Here is a 24,983-nt window from a genome sequence, read left to right on the forward strand (position 1 = left end):
GTTTTACTTCCCTATCTTGTAGATAACTGCAAAACAGTTTGTACAAGTTAGGCGGTGTTGACTTGATTGCAAGGGCGTTTTTTATGTGTGGCGACCATGCGTTATCAAATGCACCTTGAATGTCTAGGGAAATTGCTATGAGTGATTCTTTCAATTCGAGATGCGTTGAGATTATGTGTACGGCTTTGTTTAGTGCGTGTTCTGTTGATGTTTGAGGGGTAAAGCCAAACTGTTTAGTGCTCAATTTGTTGTTTTTTGTAAGATGCCAGTGCACTCTCTGAATTGCTAGTTTTTCTAGCACTTTTCCGAAAACGGGAAGGAGGCCGATAGGCCTGTACGATTTTGTGTCCATAGCATCTTTCCCAGGCTTAGGAACGGCCTTAATGATCGCTATTTTCCAGGATTTCGGGAAGTCAACGAGTGTCAGACATTTATTGTATAGTAGTAGAATTTCTTCAGGGAAGTTTTTTGCGAAATTTTGGCAGATATCTAATGTGAGGTTGTCGTGTCCAGGTGCCTTTTTTGGAGTCATATTCTGTAAGGCGGATAGGATCTCAGTAAGTGTGAATTGGATATCATCCTCTCCGCCAGGAATATGGTTGTCTGATGTGTGTCTGATGTAGTGTTGAATCGGTGTATCTGTTGTTGGATCATCGTATGGAAAGAATTTTTCCATTATATTGCAATAGTTTGCAATAGTGTGTTGCAACCAGTGACGTCCCGTGGGGGTAGGCAGATTGAGCGTTGCTTGGGGGCGGCAGTTACATGAAGGGCGGAAAATCGAGGAGAATCATTGGGTATATATAAATAGTTGTACCTAAGCTTAGTTAAAACGAAAAATTCAACTCACTGGTTGGACAATTACTATAAAAGTTTTAATATGACTATAATTTTTGTCGAATTCACGATGTCTAGTTTACTTCCGTTGTCCTTGGACGTCACATCCTTAGTGAATAGCAATGACACATGCAGATTTGCGAATTATATTTGAATTAGGTACAGGTAGGTAGGTAGTAAGTACATACTTACTTAATTTTGTGTAAAATGTTTGCCAGTCACTCACGACTTGTCTGGTGTATTTTTAAATGTATCTGAAACCGTGGCCTCGTAATATAGTCTATTGAAGCAGAGATTGCATTTAAATTAGATTTAGTGGTATATAATATCCTGTTAGTAATGTATCCATACAACACATTCCTTAGATATTGGAGTCATGAAAGGATGATAAAAACTGTAAAGAAATGTGGCGGCATTTTGTCTAGGGACGTCACTGGTTGCAACCGTCAAATACACCAATATTGAATTAGCGTTAGTGCATAAACCGAGAGCAGTAAAGTTGTCAGAACAAAGGACAAGCGTATTCTTAACATGTGTTTAAGTTTATCCCATATTCTTCCACACTCAAGGTCGATTGCCTGTTACTCCACACCCGTTAGATATTTCAGTTCCCATTAATTCTCTGTTCCCTGGTATGTATTTATCTAAGAAAATTTTGCAAATGTCGCAAATACTGTCACTTGCATACTATCTACCTACTCATTTTATGGTAGATTTAAAAAAATTCGTTTTAATCTGTCACTTGCATATTATTATATTATTAAAGTGTCATTTTCAGAACATATTTATTATTTTGTTTATTTATTGCTACGATTTAAAATCCTATCGGAACAACGTGGATGTTCTGAGAATTTTTAAACTGTATTTTCTTTGTCGAACTATAATAAATTTTCGTTCGGTTTTCCCGATCTTAGTGAGATCTAAGAATTATTGCTTATCTAGCAAAATTTGATGTGGAGTGGGTAAACAGGCCGCTTCAAAGAAATTCAAATATATAATATACTACAGCAGCATATATTATAATCAACTTTACTATATCGAAAAAGATGCGCACACAGAAAAAGTGTTTGTTTTGAAAAAAATGTCAATAACAATATTGATTTTTAAGGTCGTGGAAGTTAATTAAAAAATCTAGCAGCACATGTGTTCTATGCTCAAGACTGCTATCGAGGGTAGTTTTTTTATATTTTTGTATTGAGGTATGTAGGTAATATAATTTTTACAATAAGTTAGTTGCAATATTGTTACAATAAGTGCTAATGTTTTAACAGCACCTCTTTTGGCTGTGCTAGCTTTTAGAGTGAGATAGACAGTTTTGACAAAAATTTAGACGGCCAACGTATTGTACCAGTATTATTATACCTCAATACAAACATTTATGATAAACTACCCTTGATAGCAGGCGATAGCAGTGTTGTGTATAGAATAGATGCGCAGGTGTCACTATCTTCAACATTGACACTGCCCGCGGAATACCGCAGTTTTCCGGGTACATTCCCCATACCCAAAGACTTCAAACTATTACTCTAGCAATTGCCTGCAGGTATAATAATAATTAAGGGTGTTCAACTAGGGTTATTGCGAGCTGTCGCGTCCACAAATGCTTATCAATTACGCGTGGCTTAATGGTCATAATCATTAGAATTTGCTAGGATGTAGTTTTTAGACACGCCGCATCGAAATATTAAAGCAAACATTAGATGCCCTAGATCAGTGGTCTTCAAACTGTGTTCCGCGGCTTCTCTCTGGGGGTTCCGCGAGTTAAAAAAAAAATCGACAAATAGACCTAGATTTCAACAAATTTTGTAAAAAAATGTAATTATTTTAAGATATATTTTTCTAAGGATGGGATGGGGTTCCCCGAAAAAAAATTATAATTCTAAGGGTTGCATGAGTCGACAAAGTTTGAAGACCACTGCCCTAGATAATTGCACCAATTCATGAGTGCCACGGTTTTTGTAAGTGTGTGCCTTGTGTGTCGTAGAATGCCTAGAGGGGTGGGGTCAACCTGTTGAGAAGGCTGTTTGACAGTCAAGTCATCCGGGTCACGATCCTCAGTCACGAGGTCCTGACAAAGAAGAAGAAAAACTGGTTCTATACGTTTATCCTGGATACAGCGGCAAACACATTTTGAAAATAGCCGATATACTGGATTATTTGTTAGTTTAGGTTAAGTTATCCTAGCAAATAATCCAGTATATCGGCTATTTTCAAAATGTGTTTGCCGCTGTATCCAGGATAACCGACTAGTACCGAAAAACTAATATGCGATTTACCTCAATAATTCGTAAGTTTTTTTCCATTTCTGTGGGGATCCAGACTCGATTGTGTGAGTGCCTGTATCGAAGTGATTGGATCCTACCCGTTGTCATGTGATGGTATTGTTGGTTCAGCAGAATAACTTGGCTGCCCTCAGAATTTTTAAATATATTTTTCCTGTCGACTTATGATACATTTTTATTCAGATTTTGGCCAGTATCTAACAAAAATGAGTGTGATGTTGGTAAGCTAAACTCAGAACTATTCCACTAGATGTACTAATTTTATTTTTCATTAGCAAATAGCAAATCTCACACCACACCGCATTTGCTCCCGTAGTGAGTTGTTCCGGGCACCTATTCTACTACTATTTTAGAATAAATAATAAATTATTTCTTCTAGGTATATAACATAATTTAAAAAAATGAATTCCGTGGCTTCAGAGTAAAGTCAGTTTGCTTGAAATAATCGGTTTTGAAATCAATCATAGTTTTCAAAACATTCTTGCTTAGAAGTTAATTGGTGTAAGTATATTTTTTTTATTTCTTTTACATTATTTATGTATACTCAATTAAGTTTTTGACTTAACTTAAGAGTTAAAAATGATCTTCTCAATTTTAACTATTTCTACAAATTAAAAATAAATATCTATTTTGCTAACATGTGACAAAATCTACGATACACAAAAAAGGGCACAATTATTTACACTCATTGGCATTAAAATCTTAATTTCGTAAAAACACTACTTAAGATCTTTTACCCTACACCCACAGAATTCATAATAAATATTATCTATATACATACAGTAAAAACAAAACAATGATTCGGTTCGTGGATTGTATGCTTACGAATACGTATGCATACCTACGAATACGTACTCATCGGCTGTCAGGTATTTAGTACGGCTCCCCACCGCACGCACACCATCGACCAACCGAATCATTGTTTTGTTTTTACTGTACATCGAGCTTTTATTGGCATATGAATCTGGCCTTACCGGTACAAGATGAGAGGAAGCTATCAAGCTTTGAAAGAAAGAAAGATGTACCGCCATATGCGAGGAACATGCAGAGCCGGAGTTACCATATGGCTAATGGGGCTTTGCCACGGGGCCCGAAAAATAAAACGGGAATGATTATGAAAAAAATCTGGACACAGATGAAGTGGCTGCCTCTGCCCGAATGAATTTTCAGGGTCCAAAAGTTTGATAAAAGTTGGTATCTATTGTTAATAAAATACGTTATTATTAATTATCAATATTGTAAAAAAGTATGCAACCGAAAAAAATAATCACTATGTACCTACAAATTTACATATTATCAGTAGCCACTGTAACGTAAAGATGTTATGGCAAAATGATTAATTTTGCACGCATCAACCAAAACACTTTTGATTGAAAGAATTTTTTTTTATTACTTTAATTTGTAACGTCTCAGTGTCCTCAATCATTTTTGTTCAAGATGAAAATTGCTGTGATAGATCCCTGCCAAATTTTATACTCAGTCTACTTGAAGTTGGATATGCCTGATGTAAATCATTCTACAGTGGCACCATGGGTGTGGCAAAAGCGATACCTATTAACTACCCCTACTGGTAGTGCTTGTTGCTCTTGCTAGTATTGAAACAGGCATTGTAGCAAATGATAACAATACATCTGCGAATCGTCCACAGTGCCACTGTAGAATGATCTACGTACAGGTGGTACGACCACGACCTGTGTTGACGCAGATTCCATGAGGCTAAATTGGGGGAGAGAGCTTGCGATGATGGGAGTGGAGATGTTTCCTAGAACAACTAACACTCACATTGGTTTGTTACACTATGACAGGCATGACCGAAACGCCGATTGCGATGGATTTTAGTCGATCGCACATAGGCCCACAGGACAGCACAGACATAGGAATGTAAAAAGCGTGCACATTTAGTTGTAATATAATATGATTTCTTTGTGGTGTTGAAGGGAAAGCATTAACCATTCTTATTTTTATTTCAAAAACCAGTTTACGTGAAACTAATATCACGTGATGGCGTGATTATTATTTAATCAATGCCAGTTTTGATAATGGACACAATGACACCACATCCTTAAGCAGGCCCCCCTACCCATGGCCCCACATCCTGAAATGGGTCCCAAGGTTAGTATCTTAGGCGCCCCCCCCCCCCCAACATATCGCTAAGCATAAAAGCGGTGTGACGCTCTACAGTAGCATTTTCCAAATGGTGATTAAGGTAAATTTAATAATCAAAAATTTCATCGCATGACCACATATTTTTTAATGTAGGAAGTTTGTGATAGGGTTGGGTGGTACAAGAGCGCGCAGTTTTGGGTTTCTGAATTTGTGCAAATAAAACTATACATTTTAGGAAAACAAAAATAAGTTTATTTCAACTCTTAGTTATCTATCTGTTATAATAAATAAATATCTGTTATAAAAATACGAATCGTCTAACTCTCACCTATTACAACACATAACAAAAAAAGTAAAAAAACTTAATGTGCGCACTCGTGTGCACCCTGCAGCCCAAGAGTGCGCAGAAGTGTGTACACCAGTGCGCAGACACTATATGATGGGATAATCAGTGGCAAAGATCACTAGTATAATCTCCAGATCCCAAATAACCAGTGCATTTCTCGTGCCACTATTCTTGGCATATTTTGCACCGAATCCAGTCCTCCACCATTGGCTCCTTAAATATTTCTCCGCAAGCTGGGCATATCCAGATCTTCTTCTTTGGAGCATGCTGAGGTTTTTTTTAAATGTTGTTTAAAGGCGCCAGCTTCTTCTTCGGCTTAGTATTTTTAATTGCTTCATCTTCTGGACATTCTGAAATCAAAACTGTAAACAATAATAACAGTAGCAATTAACGTATCGTGCAAGAGTGCGCGCGTACTCTTGCACATTTCGTCCCAGCGCACTCATGCACAGCAGGCGAACATTTCGTCAAAAACATACTACTATCGCCATCTAGGGCAAACTGTCAAACTTTTGTCGTGTAACTGCTAATTAAGTAGATTTGTAATATAAATAATAATACAAGAACACTTTATTGCAACGAACCTCCATGTGAGAGAGTTTCCAGAACAGTTAAATATTATAACGAACAAGCAAAAAAAAAACGATTTTGTTACCTGGGATCGTAAATAATCACCTAGTTACACACAGCTCGCGACGGCGACACATCACAACTTCACGCTAGCATATAGCGCCTGAATTTATCAGCTAACGTCAAATGCGGTAAGTTTAAATCGAATGCGTACTCTTGCACACTGCGCGCTCTTGTACCACCCTACCCTATGTGTTCATCTCACTTATCTGGTCGACTCGCCACGCCAGGCCCCCAGGCTAGAGCCCTGTCAGTCCCCCTTGTGAGGCCCATGCCCTTCCCTGTCACTGAGGTTAAAGGCAATCTGACGCTCTATAGTCTATAGTAGTATTTTCCAAATGGTGTTCGAGGTGAAATGAACAGTAGGTATTCATTATATCGACGTACAATAATTAAAAATTGCATAGCACAACCACATATTTTTGAATGTTAATACCCCTGACGTAAAATAGCGCGCCGGCGACTTTTTTACTATTAGAAAAAAATTGTGATGTGCATTTATCTCACTTATCTAGTCGACCCGCTATTCCGGGGCCCCAGGCTAGAGCCCTGTCGCCCCCCCTCCCACCATGATGGACACTGTATAATAGATCACAGCTTACTTGAATTTGGACATACCTGGCAGAGGTTATCAGATCTTAGAATTTTATTCACTGTATAAACTAGAATAATGTTGTCTTTATGATAAATATTTCAACATGATGCTCGGCTAGTATTAATATTTAGGTAGGTACTGTAGGCGTCCTCATCTACATTGTACGTCCTCACTTACACCAACACCTACATCGGATTATAGTGACAGTGATGATTAATATTTTATAATTATTCCTATGCTTGCCTGTCATATCTAGGGATTGCAATACCGAATGTAAATGTGAATACAGGTTTTTCGGTATTTCTTATTGAATACCGGTATTCGTTAAAACATTAAAAAAACAGAAATACTACTTATATATATTTAAAAAAAAAATTAAAACACTATTTTGTAGCAAAAACCGATATACCTACAGTCATTATGTTGACATTTAAAAATATCTATTGTTTATAATATTGTAGAACTGGTGATTTTTACAAATAATTTGAATATATTGATGATTTTAATAAAAGCCTCAAAAAGGCTAGTTCATCAAGTGCAAATAAATGCGGCTGCAAGCTTCTTAAATTCAATGCTTGACTGTACCGTCACCAATACTAATAGAATAATTGAACCTTAATTTGTCATTTTTGTTTACTACCTATTTCGAAATTATAATTTAAGATAATTCATCGCGACAATTATATAATTAATATTATATTTGATAGATTTTGTTTTTTTATTATTTCACATCTGTTGCATTTGCATTTAAACTTATAATTCATTTTAAAAACTTAAATTAGCGTCGGGGCTCGAAATGGATCGGAACGCACCGGAGCGCCGTTCCGGTTCGTAGCATCCCCAAAATTATCGCTCCGTCTCGTGGAAATATTAATTTGACCGTGTGAGCGACATATGCCATATAATAAAAAAAATCTTACACACTTATTTTTTTAAATACATATACAATTAGATAATAATGTTAGGTAATATTTTCGTAAAATTATCGAGTGCTCCTGTTCGTAAAATTTTACATTTCGAGCGCTGATTAGCGTGCTTTCTTAATACCGAAAATTGCGGTATTTTGGAATTTTAAAACCGGTATTTCGGTATTGATAAATACTGGAATACCGGTTTTCAAATACCGGTATTGCAATCCCTAGACTCATATCTCACTTGGCGTAATTTCCAAAATATCTTGCGTTAATATACACAGTCAGTGGCGGGTTTAGGTACATAAAGGCCCGACAAACTGATTGAATTTGAGGACACCCGCTATAAAAATACAGCACACCTATAACTGAGGTAATTATCACTGAGGATGAATGATGAGTGGTTTTTTTAATTAAAAAAATACTTATACAGATACAATTATTACAATTGATTACAATACTTACTTTTATTTATTTTATTTTATTTATTAAGGAAACAAACAGTTACATATTGATTACAAATATTTAAAATATAATAATGAAAAATTATTGCAACTAGCAAAGTTTCCATGTATAAATTACAATATAGTTAAGCCCAACAAGATAGAGAATAAGAATAACATAAATATAAAGAAAATTACATGAGAAAAATGAGGAAGAATAATGAATAATTAAATTATATACAAAAAAGTAACATTTCTAAAAAAAATATAATATATTAAAGTATTTTTGATTTTTAAGAAAATTTTTGAGATAGCGCGTTTAAATGAAACAGGTTAATTATTAAAAGGATCAACGGTGGAGAAATGCATATTGTAATTTAAACAAGAGCGCCGAATAAAAGAGTTTTGTGCATAATTAGAATCGCTACGACTGACATGGTAAGTATGGTATAAATTTGGTTTCGTGTAAATCTTGATGGACAATGGAAACCCACCCTTTCGAGTAGGTTTGGCGAGTCAACAAAACCAGTGATAATTTTAAAAAGAAAATATTGATCAGATATAGAACGTCGACTTTCCAAAGTTGCAGTGGTCGAAATAGAATTGGATAAATCATAACAGTAAGCTTTAAAATTAGTTGTGCTTGGTTGGTTCATATAACTGTGTTATCTTTTAACTGTGTAAAAATGTTATCCTTCTGTTTCAATAAACATATAGTCTACAAATTTCCCCGAATGCATAACCTTTCGTGTTTTGTTTCTTATGTTATTAATTATGTAATCGGTATATCCCCTTTTACAATGGTCGCTTTAATTATTTCCTAATTTCAGGGACGTCTTTGGAATTGGCATTGGGCCTGTGCACCAGTTTCACCTGCCTAGTTACGGCGCTGAACACTAATCATACCGTTACCAGAGCACCCAGCTCATAACCTCTGGCATCATCGCTGTCCGATGATCTGATGATCAGTCGTTCGCGAACTATCGTCGCGATCGTTCGTCTCGTCCTTTTCAAGTGTGTATTGTATAATCAGCGTCAATAAAAAACCTCATCATGAAGGGAGCACTTTTTGCAGTGCTAGTAAGCTTCTTCTTCATGGCTTCAGCCATATCTCAATCAAGGTACATTTTGTAAGAATTACATAAATCGTCACCCCATTTCTAATTTTATGGGAAAAATGTTTTTACTAAACTAAACTATAATGTCTAATATAATAATTATTAATACAGCGAATATAATTATTGTAGTTTTGGTTTATCTTCAAATCTTGCTAATCCTTTGCAACCCGGAATTCTACCTGAAGATATTCTGAATATATTTTAATTCAACCTTCAAATTAGATTAACACAATCCTAATAAATAAATCACTCTTACAAGTTAAAACTAGGGTGACGATATATTAAATTATAATTGTGTCCAAAAATGCTTTTCCTTAGTAGTTATGTAGACTAATAGAATTATGTAAAAGTAAAATATTGCTGCAAATATTATTAATTAATATAATATATACAAACTTTTTCATTGTGTGTCAGAAACAAAAAATAGCGCGTACCCCAAAATTATATAATATATTATGTATGTATGTTTGTGTGCATGCATTTGTAAAATGATATCTAAAACTTCTGGTTTAATGCTTTTTGGTACTGCTTTGGGTCTAGTGCCAAGTTACATTTAGTTATACTTTAATTTAATACCAATTATAATGATATTTTTATTGAAATTCCTGTCGTAATTTTGTATTATGTATTGTATCTAGAGTTGGGTATTTCCCGAGAAAATCACAATCTCGAGATTCGGGATTTCCCGAAATGATGAAAATTTAAATTCTCGAGATTCGGGTTTTCCAGAAAAGAATTCTCGAGAATTCTCTAGATATCGGGAAATTTAAAAAAAACTTGTAAAAATCCTAAAATCAGTGTAAAAACAGACAAATTCGTAAAAAAATATGATTTTTTTTATTATTTATGTAAGAAGACAAACAAAATAGATGTAAGAAAACAAAAATAATTCAAAACATTAAAATTAAAATAGACTTACAAAAAACACTGTCAATCGCTGCGTCTGACGATCGTGTACGCTTTCGAGACACAAAATTCCCTGATGTTGCAAAAATTGACGTTGGCTTCCGACCAGTCTTTGAACGTTTTGTGTTTTCTGTCCACTTTTTCCATATAGAAAATCATTTTTTCAATTAATATTTGATAATGAAGAAATCCCGAATTCCAAGAAAAGATTCTCGAGATCCGTGATTTCCCGAAATGTTAAAAATTTCAATTCTCGAGATTCGGGATGGAAAATCTCGAAAATTTCTCGAGAATTCCTGTCGGAAAATTCCCAAAACCCAACTTTAATCGTATATGTATTGTATCAACATTAAACCGATTTTTTTGGCATACCACCACGTATCGACTCGCGTACGCCACTGAGATACACAATAAACAAAACCACAGAAACTATATAAGAAAAATCCTAAAAGAAATCTTGACCGGAATGGGGTTTCGAACTCACATATAACGCATTCCGGGTGAGAGCTTTATATAAATATAGTATAATAAGTATATTCAATGAAGAATGTTCCATTATCGTGCCTCTAATAAAAATAAATATTTAATTAATGAATGTCAATTTAAATCAAAAGAGATGAAACTAATGAATATTCATACGGTGCACATGACCTAGCCATCGCAGTCTTTGAACTGCGCTGCAATCTTCGTACAGCCCGTAGAGCTCAGCATTATATCTTCTCCTCCAATTGGTGCCGTCCCTGATCGGTCCATATATACGGCGTAGAATTTTCTTTCAAAGATGTTCAGGGCTGGTTCATTTCTTAGTGTTAATGTCCAGGTTTCCGATGCGTAAATGAGCACTGGCTTTACAAGTGTCTTGTAAAGAGTGCTTTTAGTTCGGCGAGATAGTATGCGGGACTTAAAATGTCTTAACAGGCCAAAGTAGCATTTATTCGCAGACATGATTCTCTTGTTGATTTCTTCTGTAATATCATTATGTCGAGTTACAAGAGACCGTACACCACTGGTACCTGGATACTTGTGAGCATACATACAGTAGTTCTCCTACTGGCGGTAACGGTTTTAAAACAAAGCTTTTATTAATTCTAAAATATTTAAATTATTTATGTTTACATCTATTTCAGGCTATTAAACCATCGTCATTACGATTGATTTGTCAGTCGTTACAAAAATGGGTTCATAACCCGAAACACCTGTTGACATAAATAACTTAACTATTGTAGAATTGACAATTATCTTTGTGTTCAAACAGATCGCTTCGGATATTGATATATTCCACCTACGTAAGTATGAGTTTAGATCAATGATACTCAACCTTTTTTTTCTTCGGGCCAAATACATATATTTGTAAAGTAACGCGGGCCGCATCACTACTGGTGTGACGAAAAAAATCATGAAACCCCCCCTTTTTTACAAAACATTTTTGAGATTTTATAAATTATGCGTGTTTTTTTTAATTAATCGTGTGCAATTAATAGCAACACTCTTATAACCAGATATGATGTGGACCATAATGACAATCCTCTTCGGGTGTCACTATCTGTGCGTCCAAGTCGAAACGAATCTCAAGATATACGAAATTCCTGATAATAAATGTGTTTCGGACCGCACATAAAAGCTTAAAGGGCCGCAGGCTGAGTATCGCTCGTTTAGATGGACGTTGTTTCATAAAATAAATTCAAAATCTCATTCGATGTACTTTATAATTTTTGTATTTACTCATTTATTTTTCTTTGTTTTTTCCTGTCATGTTGTGGGCGTCTTGAATTTGTAATTGTGTGTTAAGTTTCAGTGTTAGGTATATAATTCTATTATGATTTTATAAAGAGAAGTGTTAAATTTACACAATAAAATACTAGAAGCCAATTTGTTATTAACCTTTACGATTCGTATGCCGTTAATTTTATATTAAATAATTTCAGATATAAATTTAATGTTGTTTATCTTACGTGAACCGCTATAACTATGTCCAAAACATCTTTTATCACAATATATTATACTCAAATGCAGTGTATCGAGGCCAAAAGCAATTATTGGCAAATTATTGATATGAGTGTATAGTTGTCGAGAAAATTACTTATCATTGTGATATAATTAATCAAAAAAAAACAAAATTAATAGAGGTCCGAGGTCAAAGAGAGTCTATAAACTACGTTATCAATAAATTAATACTTGACCGGTTTTATTCAGATACTTTATTACGTTTGGCTGTGGTAGCGAGCCTGGATTATTCCGTTATGTTTATTTATTTATTTGTTATGGATGCTGCGAGTATGTTATATATACGTATATGTATACGAAGAGGAAATGATTATTGCACGAAGTAAAGATGTTTAAATGACTGAGACGAGATCAATCAGTTACCGTAAACCAATTTGGTCAAATGCTTCTGACAATCAGTGGCCGGTTAAACCACTTAAAAAAAGTTAATAAATAAGCAACATGGACCGGAATATCGCTGAATGTATTGGAATCTCGTATTGTCACACAACCGAAGCTTGATTCGATTTTAGTAGAAATGATTCAAAGTTTAACAGATGTGTAAGAAAAATCGATGTTTTCTTACATATCAATAAATATAAAATGTTATTATGTACATCAATGAATTGTTAAAAAAAACTTAACCTACATTTTATTTGTAAGTTTCTTCTTCTTGGTCGTACACACTGAGGATCGTGACCACATTTGAATTTCGCCATCCTTTGAGCGACCAAGACTTTCCATCCTTCTCGATCTTCCGCTTCTCTCAGGGCAGAATGGATGGTGCCTCCAGTCAGCTCTTTCACTTAGTCGCTCCAGCGTGCAGACGCTCTTCATCTGCTTCGCCTTCCCTAGAGGCCACCCAAAACTACCAGTCTCTCCAGGTTGTCCGGTCCACGTCTGACAATATGTCCAAAAAACAGCAGAGTTCTTCTCAGACATATTGTCGAGAGTGGTTTCTTTATCTTCAGTCTCTGGATGATTGACTGGTTCGTCCTGTGCTCCGTCCAAGAAATACGAAGCATTCGAGGCCAACACCACATGTCAAAGGCATCAATTGCCTTCCGTTCGTTCCCTTGCCTTCAGGGTCCACGTCTCATAATACTCACAACTTGTAAGTTTATGTTAACGTTTTAACGTTTGTATGATATAAATAAATCTCTGCGGTATCGTGGTGTTCACCATTGTGAAGAGGGCGACATACGCGTTGACCGGCAAATGTTTGCCGTCTATCGACATCGTGTCGGTATTTCAACACCAATGCCGCCCCATTTTTATACAGTATTTTTTTTCATCCTTTTATGACTCTAATATCTTACTTTTAATCATAGATACCTACACTATTAATTAATAGTCTCAACACACAACCATTAAAATAAAACAAACGTTCCTGGCCTTTTTTGATGCAAAGTCAGTACTTAACCATGTCATTCAAATCTAATTTTTGCCATATCTGCTTCAATAGACGATAGACAACAACGGTTTGAGACATATTTAAAAATACACCTGACGACTTCCAAAACTCACGAATAACTGGAAAAAATATTTGGATAAATTTAAATTAGATAAATAATATGTACCTACATATAATTCGCAAATCTGCACGTGTCATTTCTGGTCACCAAGGACGTGACGTCCAAAGTAAATGGAAATAAACTAGACATCGCTAACCCAGCAAAAAAATACATTCTTGTTAATTAATATATTTTGTTTGAAAGACATTTCCGTTATTACTATTTTAAGTAGACATTTATATATATATATACTTACCTAATGGTTCTCCTCGATTTTCCCCCCTTCGAGTAACTGCCGCCCCCAAGCGACGCTCAATCAGCCTACCCCCACGGGACGTCACTGTGTGGACCTCCACAGAGTGGAGGTTTGTATTAATAGATTTTGTTTTTACAAGAAATGGATGTCAGACACTTGTTTAACCTATTAGGTCCATACTGTGACTCATACATAAATTGAAAAACAATATGTATACTTGTCAGACTCAGGATTCGAACCTGGGACCCACGACGTTATAGGCCGACCCTTAAGCCGCACGGCCAACGCGGGTGCTTTCAATACAATTAAATAATATTTTATTTAGAGTCATTCTCTGTAGATTTATATTTCATTCTGTACTTAATACACAAAAACATCCCGGCAGTAGCAGATTTAAGGCTCGGTGACATTAAGCCAGTTTACTAGCTACTAGCCGTCGAATTCACTATCTGCTAGTAAACTCGCCCAGTGTAATCATCTGACTAGCTAACTAGCAGATTGTAAACAATCTACGAAAAATGTTGAAAGCCGGGCTACTACAGCTAGTAAACTCGCTCAGTGTAATTGAGGCTTTAGAGAGGCTTCGAGGCATGTTAAAAAAAAAAAAAAACCCATAAATCTCAACTACTAACGTACTTAAACAATATAAATATCTCTCTTTCCTAGAATCACAACATCCTGTAAGTAAAAATAATTATTATTGAAGATAACAGTGGTGACACATAATAAGCACGTATCTGCTTGAGTGATTGTGTTATGGGCCTAACTGACAAAAACAAAATTATTCTCCGAAGAATACTTGGACCGGTTAAAAAAACCAAACGTGGCGCATCCTGACTGCTGAGCTCTGCGAACAACAATAACAATTTAATCTCAATATAGTCAATGTCTTGTATGGACCCGAATGGACCCAGCGTTGCCAACTTGGCGTTTTTCTTGCGAGATCTAGCATTTTTAATTGTACATATAAGTTGTCCGCTGAGTGAGGGCGCCACATGCTTGCTTTTGACATAATCAGTCAATACTTTTTATACTGTGGTGAGCTTAGTCCTAAATTCGAACACCTGACGATTTATAATGGTATATCCAGCTAGAAAAATTTGCATCTGGCATATTATACTGTTAAATCTAGCATTCTTGGACATCGAAAATAGCTTATAACTTATCTTAAAACGAGATAGAATATTACGCCAGATTTGCTTAAAAATTAACATGAATACCTAATATATAATTGTTGCATAGAATATTTTAGTGATTACCAAATTTTGTAAATTTAATGTTTTTTGCAACTGATATGATTTATTTATTGGCTGTGAAACAATAAATTAGTTTGCAATGTGTTATCGTAAAACCACGTTAATAATAATAACTTATTTTTTGAAATGTTATACTTAACCATTTTTTTTTATTTTGTGAAAATCCGGTATTTTTCTGCCATTTATACAAAGTTTTTATTAGCTCGTATTCTCGTTTGTCCGGTGGTTGTTTGTCCAGTACAAATCTTGCAATCGATTTTAACTAACTTCCCGACTAGCTAGACATTTGAAACTTTTAGAATATATCAGAACACGATGCCAATACATTCTTTTAATACTTTTAGCCATCTTTAAGCAGAAATGAATTAATTTTCAGTTAATTCTGTTTTGTATGGAAAGTTATTTCAAAAAAATTCATAAAAAGTAAAAGACTATAATATTGTTGATTGCGAAGGGGGTGGTCCTAGCAACTAAATTATTAATATTTATAAGTGCGTTACTATGGAAATCAAAATGACATTTCAGTATTTTATATTTGTTTGTTTGTTTGTTTTTTATTTACTCCATATCAAGTACAAGTTTGAGCATATTGAGCATAATAATTCAACGGAAAATTTAAAAACGTTGTATACCTATAAAAAGTTCTTTTTATCTTGTAATTATTAATGTATTTACACTATCTGCGAATGACAATAATATTGACAGCAATGTATGTATTATTTATTATTGTATGAATTATGTATGCGTGATTCATATTGGGTAAATAAAAATTAAATCACCGTTTCAATTTCAATTGTAAAATGATTCATTGCTATTGTCTCCGTATTATAGAAGTATACTGACATGAATTATAATGTGAATGAGGCATACACTAATGTTATAATACTGTAATTTTGATTCTGAAAAAAATATAAAAGATTTAACACGAAAAATGTTCCGCGTAGAAAAATTCGGAAATACCATAGTTTTTACGACTTTGTACTATAATCAGCGTTGAAAAAGATGGCGACCCTGTTCATGAACGAGATAATAATAATACTGCTTCAAAATGAAGACAAAATTACACTTATAATATAGGTACAATCAATGTCTCCACGCACAACAAATAACGAGTTTCTGTGTTCCGTGGTTTCCATTGTTTTTTTCTCGTATTGTCGTGCGGATTGATATATTTTTTCGCTGTAAAGTTTTAACTGTTCAAAACAGTGATTGACAACCAGTAACATGAGCCATGTCATTATATAATTTGAAACAAATTTGGTACCTAATAAGAGTAAAAATTTTGGTACAAGTCGATTATCTTGGATACAGCGGCAAACACATTTTGAATATAGCCGATATACTGGATTATTTGTTAGGATAACCTAACCTTACTCAACCTAACCTACACTAACCCAAACTAACAAATAATCCGGTATATCGGCTATTTCCAAAGTGTGCTTGCGGCTGTATCCAAGATAAACGTATAGAACCAAAATTTTTAACGTTAATTACTTACGTATTTTTAAACATTGAACTATTTTGAAATTATAACTAAAAATCGACAAATCCTATTGGCAATGAAGAACGTAAACGCCTACTACGCACTCTTCATTTTGTTTCTGTCAATGGGTTTAAAATGTGTACGATAACCAATGACATTAGACGATAACGCTATAGTTATCTTCACCACAGTAATGAATATTGTCGAGTCATTGCCGACTCAAGTAGAAAGCCGATATATTCACAACGACTGGTCCTACTTTTTCCGCCCCTCCCGTTGTTGTCTATGGATGACCTGTAGAGTGCTCATACTGACGCGTCTGTCGTGTTCACACAGGGAATGAATTGATTTGTATAGATGAGTTATGATAAATAATACACTAGCACTAACACAAACACAAACACACCTTCTATAAATGTAATGCATAGATCAATGCTACATATTTTTTGGAAATCAATATTACCACCGGTTTTTGTGCGAAAGACTAGTCTGACTTTTATAGCTGATGAATAACAGTAATGTATATTGTTTATAAATAACACTGATAGTTAATATATTTGATTTGAGAATTTTTTTCTAATTCAATTTGAAACGAAAATGGGCGAATCAATATGTCAAGCAATCAGGGATCTGATTTTGACAGCTGAACAGTGGACCACTCGTTGCTTGTGCAAAAAGATATGCTCAGGCTTTATTAATCTAAAGATGGCGCTGGTCGAGTGTGTGTTTATTGGCATGCACAAAAAAATATTCTAAAATAATTATCCCATCAAAATGTTAGCCTACGGCAGTACTAATACAGTGTGTGCTTTGGGACGAATAATCATATCAGAATAGTAGGACTACTTTTTGAGTGCAACTTTGCCTCCGCGTTAATTTGTGTCCTCTTGTGGTGGTCCCTTGAGATTCTAGAAAATGTCTCAAAGGTTACGAGTGTTACGACAACCAAAAGTGGTTAGAAATCACTGTATCAAAGTAATTTTAATTGATCGAAAACAAAGTGTACTTTTTTATATTAATAAAAAAAATCGGTGTGTCTACTTATGTACGCGCGTTAGAAGTTATACTTCTTTGGCGTAACAAAATAATAATTATTTTTGTCTTCAATTATTATAAACCGCTAATAAATACATTGAAATGGCATATACGACAATTAATATTATCCTAAACTGTAAAAAAATATGTATTTTTGTGTATGAAGTGTCTAAATATTGTAAATTTACAACACACCATTGTTTGAATTATTTACCAACTCAACATTCACAAAATTTATTTATTGATATATAATGTTACTCATAAATAATACTTATATAAAATATAGCCTCAAATTTTGATACACAATCTTTCCAATGAAAAATAAATATGCACTCCAATATAAATAAAGTTTTATGAATATAAATTAACAGTATAGAATGTTAGTCTCCAGAAATTTATATATTTATTATGACACAATATTGGTTATGTTACACGTGCTCTTTACTTAGTTGTATTGAAAGACTAACTAAATGACATTATGCGTATAAATTGCGTTGCATTGGCGCGCGCAACTTTGTCACACACAAAAATACACTGTGGTCTGTTTTCCCAAACGCGCCAAAAGAAGTATAACTTCAAAAATATTATATAACACGCAAAACACACCTATTCTACATTCACTCAGGGATATATGATTATTTGGACAGTTGGTTCATGGTTACGACATAACGTATTTATATTAGTTGCCGACGTTGACATGTTATAAACGTTCGATGTGAGATGATTTAACTACCAAGTAAAAATACGACTGAACTCATTTGCCTGCAATTACTTACTTAAACTTTGAACATTACGGGAGAGACAAAAACAGCGAATATGAAAATATTTAAATAATTTGATTTATTTAAAATTTAAATCGTCATCATCGAAAGTTTGTCATAACTCCGATGTGTTTACGGTCTTATTAAAATGAAACATATCAATTCGGACATTTCTATAATAAACCATATTTTAACGGTTGTTGACGGCTTGATTGATATATATTTAATTTTCAAGAAATGCAAAAAAAACGTATTGTCACAATAACAGGTTTTGATAGCTCTACGACGAAATGTACGTATTATCACCATCATGATCAGCCCTGCGGGTCTATTCTATACACAAGACTGCTTTCGGCCTTTATGGCAGCTAAATAGGGTAGGAAAGTATCGAATTATTAACACTTATTGTAAACAATTACAATAAGTTAGCCGTCTGAACTGTCAAAACTGTCTATCTCGGTCTAAAATTTATCACAACCATGAGAGGTGCTGTTAAATCATAGCACTTATTGTAACAATTATAACTAAATTATTGTAATCGTTACAATAAGTGTTAATAATTCGATACTTTCCTACCCTATTTAGCTGCCGTAACGGACCGAAAGCAGCCTTGTGTATAGAATAGACCTGCTGGCTCCCTTCACTTTAATCGGTCTCTAGTTCTTCGCTGCCACGTACATCCACCGAACTTTATGAGTTCGTCTATTCAGCTGGTTTTAAGAGCATACATAAGTGAAACGGCAAATAATTTTCAACAGTAGGTGGGACGAAATTTTTCACTCGTCGCCAATCGGAGACTGACAGTCGAGGTGTAAGCACGTCAATTTGTTTTGTGATGGCGTTGGAGGAATGTATTCTTAAATCTTATAAAGATTACTAAAAAACGTTACCCATTTACTTGAAAAAGAAAACATGTCAATGAATATACTATTATTATTACTAATATAACAATAACATTAAATGGACGCGTGTTTAATTTTTATGACAAAATATATTTCGTTCGGCTCGCTTCATTTGCACAATCCGCGCATCGTCTAGTCACGATCTTTTTAGACCATGCCTCAACTGAAGTATAGCCTTAAAGTGTCTCTGTGGTCGTTTAGTACCCCTTGGGTACCGCTGTATGACGGCATTATCGTAAAGCGGTTGTCCATTCGCAAAGCGATAATAATCGAGATATATATATGATATAATAATCGAGATAATAATGTGAAATTATTATCTCGAAACTCATATTTTTAACTTATCCCACTGCTGCTTTCAGGTAGCAACGTGTTGTCCATGATAGATGTAGTTGTTGACTCGCTCGATTTAAGTGTCATTAATGAGCATCGCTTTTGGTTGAGCAAATCAGTTTACAATTACTTCAGTCATCGAAAAAATTATCTTTAAACCTACTTTGCGTCTTTCATTTGCAAGCTCCTGCATCCTGTATAAGTGTATAATATAATATATTATACGCATTAAACACAAAAATAGATCGCGGCCATTAATAAATGAAGATTGAAGGCATAATACAGTACTCATATCTAACTATGCATGCTAACAATATATCTTTATCAATATATAACAACAAAAATAAATTTCTTTGTAAGTCCTTCATTAATTAATTGATCAAAGTCTAGTCTAGGCTAATGTACTTCAGCCCGCAAACAAACTAATTATATATAGGTATATACCTATATATTTTTTAATTTTCCCTACTACACAAATATACACGTAAGCACATAAACAATTGTTTACATCAGCGCATGTCCACACCAATAAACATTGCTATCGAATCATACGTAGTTTGGACAGTCCACTTCGTACATAATTGTGGGCTTTAATTAAAACAACGGTTCACGAGACCACATATCACTACTATTTAGCCCCACTCACACGCAAGCAATTGTTTTGAAAACCATCTGTCATCGAGTATCAAGTGTAAATATCATACCTATATCGAAAGTGAAATATCCAGTGGTACAAAAAATTCTACAAATAAACTAAGTAGATATTATTGAATAATATACACCTACCAGATTTTTTTTTTTTTTGAAAAAATACGACGCCCAACGGGACTTGGACCAATAATCACTGGATTCGCGCCAATGTGTTTGTCTAATTAAGCTACGGGCATACTATCTAATTACGACGAAATTAACTAGTAGTTATTACAAGAAATGTCTATCAAAAGCCTGCAGTATAATTAGTAAAGCACATTGGCGCGAATCCAGTGGTTACAGTCCAGTCGAGTGTCGTATTTAAAAAAAGATTTCTTCTGGTTGATAATATATGAGATATTTAGAAATTATATATGTTCAATATAAAAAGTGTTATATTCTCAAATCTTGTTAATTATTTGTTGAATAAAAGAAATAGATTACAATATTTATTATTTTCACCCGCGGCAGCCTAATTTTATTGGTAAAAAGCCGTTGTTCACCGATTTAATCCCTCAGTTGATTAAAACACAAATGTTGCTGTTTCAATACAAGGAGCTACTGTCGAACAAGAACTTCTTGTACAACTGTTTAAACTGTGAACTGACAATCTCCTCCATTGTAGCCAATCACACTTCCGTTTTCAAATGAGGAACAGCACCAAATTTATCATTTTTTGCGCGGATCTGTCAAATTACGAAGCTTTATATAATAAAAACGCGTCTAAAACGATCAAGAGCGATGTTCGAATTATTATTAGTAAACTTTTGATTTATTGCGAAGAAGAAAAGGAGTAGCTGCCATGACAGGTACGTCACTAGAAGTCTTCTACATGCGGTTACAGCAACTTCATGTCATCGCCGATTTCTTGTTGTTGGATCTTGTAGCTCGGGCGGATGGGTGATAGTGCATATTCTCCACCCGAACCTCATAAAATCTGGATAGAAACGTAAATGGTGATATTATCACACAAATTTAACATTTCCAAATATTTTCAAGAAATAATGATTGCAATATATGTGTTTTAGAATATTGAGGGCAAACCAAAATTATATTCTCAATAATATTTCTTATCACTATGATAAAACAACGTTAATTGATAATTTCATTTGCAAATTTAAAAAAAAACTTTAATATAAAATTAGAATCCTGAATGATATAGTTTATATTTGTACTCAGTACCTAGGTCAGGCGCGCACAGAAAGGGCGGAGGTTCGGACATACAACATTTGTATTTAAATTTAAATTTAATTATCTAGATGAATGGAATAATACCTCTTCTTATTCGTCAAGACTCAAGACCTTTTGACTGAGGAACATGACTCTAATTATTTGACTGTCGAATAGCATTATCAACAGGCTAACTCCACTCCTCTCGGGATTCTACGGCACGCAAGGTCTATGTCAGCGGAATACCCGCGGCATTTGGTTCTATCATAATATATCACATGTGACCTCATTGAGCTGTAGTATGTTGAGGATTGTATATTTATTTTTCATTGTAAAGATTGTGTATCAAGATTTGAGGCTATATTTATTTAAGTATTATTTATGAGTAAAATTATATATCAATAAATCTTGTGAATGTTGAGTTGGTAAATAATTCTAAAGATATATTAAAAATTGATTTTTAATTAATTCATCATGGGCACTTCCGAATTGATTATAACCGCTGTATGGCAAAGATGAGTTTTGGTACAAATAATTAAATTATAATTATCATGTGCTATATGATACATTAATGAATCGCTTACGTTTTCATTAACCTAATACAATGTACTATTAATAGACTCAGGTAACGGCTTATTTTGTTTTGTTACGCCAAAGAAGTATAACTTTTAACCATGGCCCCCACATCCTGAAACGGGCCCCTAGGACACGATATTTGGCGCCTCCCCAACCTATCGCTAAGGTTAAGGTCAGTGTAATGCCGGGTCCACATTGGCAACATGTCGCGCGACAACCTCGTTAAATTTTCGGGTATTCTGTGTATTTTTTTTAGCAATTGTTGATAATTTTAAATAAATCAGCTTGAATTGTCGGCACTCAGCATCATACCAAGAAGCAGTGATCGCGACCCTCTTTTGTGATAAACAAGTTACATGTGACCCTTCGCCATGTTGGATAAATAGTATTTTTTATTAGTCGGGAAACACACTAAAAATAATTATAAAATAAAATTCTATTTGTTTCGACTTTTTTACTATTAGTCTTATAAATTTACCGTGTGTTTATCTCACTTAACTGGTTGATCTGCCACGCCGGGCCCCTACTAAGTCCGGGCCCCAGGCTAGAGCCCTGTCATCCCCCCTTTGTGGGGGGCATGCTCCTAACGCGCGTACATAAGTACACACACCGATTTTTCATCTTTCGACAACATATCGTACGTAAGTAGTCGGTAGACATTACAAAAATAAAATTACATGACTGACTGCGATAAATTATTAAGGGAATGGGACGACTGGCCTCCGGACAATTGGACGCCGCACTGTCGTAAACACGTGTAGACGAGGTATTTTAATCAGTTTCTATCTACTACTTAGTAGTTTGACTTCATTTTACTCTTAACATAATGTATTCTATATTACGGATTGAGAATTACCATGCCTAAGGCTTTATATAAAATAAAAAACTCTTTTTTCGTTGGAACTTAAACATATGCACGATTAAATCATTGTTTACGTCTGCATATTTACATTCTTACCAACTATTAAATCATAATATAATCATTGAAGTATAAATAATAATATTGAATATTTTTTTAAAGTACCTATAAGTACATAACGTCTATTTATTTTCGAATTCCGTGGCGTCCAGTTGTCCGGTGCCAAATCGTCCTAGACCCATTATTAAGCCACCTTTATAGCAAAATAAAATTCTTGTTACACTAGGACTAGTGTGTCTTCAACCTTATGTTAGGTAGATATATTGCATTATTATTTTTGTCGTGTGGGTTGAATAATCTTTTGACCGTTTCTTACCACTTGCTCAGTGTGAAATCAAACTAATGAATGCTAATTAGAAAACAACATAACTCTGAATAACACTTTAACGTGAATTTTAAACAAAACATCTCAACTTAAGTCTGACATAGCGGTACCATTGTAGGTATAATAACGGGAGTCCCGAAAAACGTAATGGATATATATACCTATATACTTAACGTGTCCGGAAACTTGTTATTATGTAGTTCGCCGTATCACATTTCACCGTGAAATTTTGTATTGGAAATATATGGCCGTACAACCTCTTTGGGTCGTATAGAACTGACATAAAATTCATGTCTAAATAAAACAAGAATCTTGTCGGTTTACACTTTACAGTAAGCCAGCAGCAAACAAATTTTGAAAATAGCCGATATATCTACTGAATTATTTGTTAGGTTAGGTTAGGTTTTCATTCATGAATTGAATACGTGTATTAAATAAGGCTCTAAGTACCAAAAAGTAGTATTGCCTGTAGTTACAAAATACCGAGTCATTGCAGTAAAATTTCATGAGCAGACCTTTTGAAAAATGTAGTTTTACAGTGTGAAGAAATCACGGCAGCTTCTATAATTAAAAGTTATTACTGAAATAATTCCCGTATATTATGTCAGTATGGTCAACCATTCTTCTTCTTATTGTGCCATCCCTTAGCGGAGTTCGGCCACCATCAAGGCGATCTTGGATTTATCGTCTGCTACCTTGAACAGTTCAGTGGAGCTGCACTCGTACCAATCACGGAGGTTCTTAAGCCACGAAATGTGGCGTCGTCCTCTGCTACGCTCATTTGATCCTTGAATGACAAGTTGGGGAATGCTGTACTTTTGTCCTCTCATAATGTGCGCCGAGTTTTCTTATCAGATCTAGCATTTTTGAGTAGGCTTCTAGCTTGCAAAATTCACATCTGGCATATGGCGTTAATTCTAGCGTATATCGACATCGGGAACAACTTAAAACTTTTCATAATTAACCTAGAATATTACAGCAGATTTACTTGAAAACCAATAGTATGCTGTCTATTTGTAACTTAATTATATTATACCAATAAAATAAATTTTACATATTACAATAATTAATATTTACTAACAACTAAATTTCGTATATGCATTATTTTTTAACTGTATGATTTATTTAGTAGTTGCGATTAATTGTGAAACAATAAATTCTTCTTCCACCTTTCCTCTCGTGAAAACAATGTTAATTGATATCACCTATTTTTTGAAATCCTAGTTTCAACACATTTTTCGTTATTTTTTAATTTATAGGTACTTCTTTAGGCGCGTTTAGGAAAACAGATCAGAATGTATTTTTGGCGTGTGACGCGCGCAAATGTAACGCATTAATTTGGCTTGGGACGTGGGACGTAAGTTTTGCCCGGCGATGCAACATAATTTAATTTGCGCGGCGACGTTCGGGTGTTCCAAATAATGTTGCAACTTTCATTATGTATATATTTATGTAAGTGTTATTTATGAGTAAAAGTATATATCAATAAATAAATAAATTTTGCGAATGTTGAGTTGGTAAATAATTCAAACAATGGTATGTTGTAAATTTACAATATTTAGACACTTCATACACAGAAATACATATTTTTAAAGTTTAGGATGCC

At 34.4% G+C, this 24,983-nt stretch overlaps 1 protein-coding gene across 1 annotated transcript in view; it reads left to right on the forward strand.

Annotated features, from left to right (window-relative positions):
- The first annotated feature begins 9,117 nt into the window (after positions 1-9,117).
- Positions 9,118-24,983, forward strand: part of mfas (midline fasciclin) — a 44,934-nt gene continuing 29,068 nt past the window's right edge. The window contains exon 1 of the mRNA XM_085940585.1: positions 9,118-9,271. Within this exon, the coding sequence (XP_085796711.1) occupies positions 9,204-9,271 (68 nt within the window). The 5' untranslated portion in view covers positions 9,118-9,203. The remainder of the gene's footprint in view (positions 9,272-24,983) is intronic.

This window comes from Rhyacophila brunnea, unplaced genomic scaffold (assembly GCF_057557595.1).
Source record: "Rhyacophila brunnea isolate RB1 unplaced genomic scaffold, BYU_Rbru_1.0 scaffold_1, whole genome shotgun sequence".
Taxonomy (NCBI): domain Eukaryota; kingdom Metazoa; phylum Arthropoda; class Insecta; order Trichoptera; family Rhyacophilidae; genus Rhyacophila; species Rhyacophila brunnea.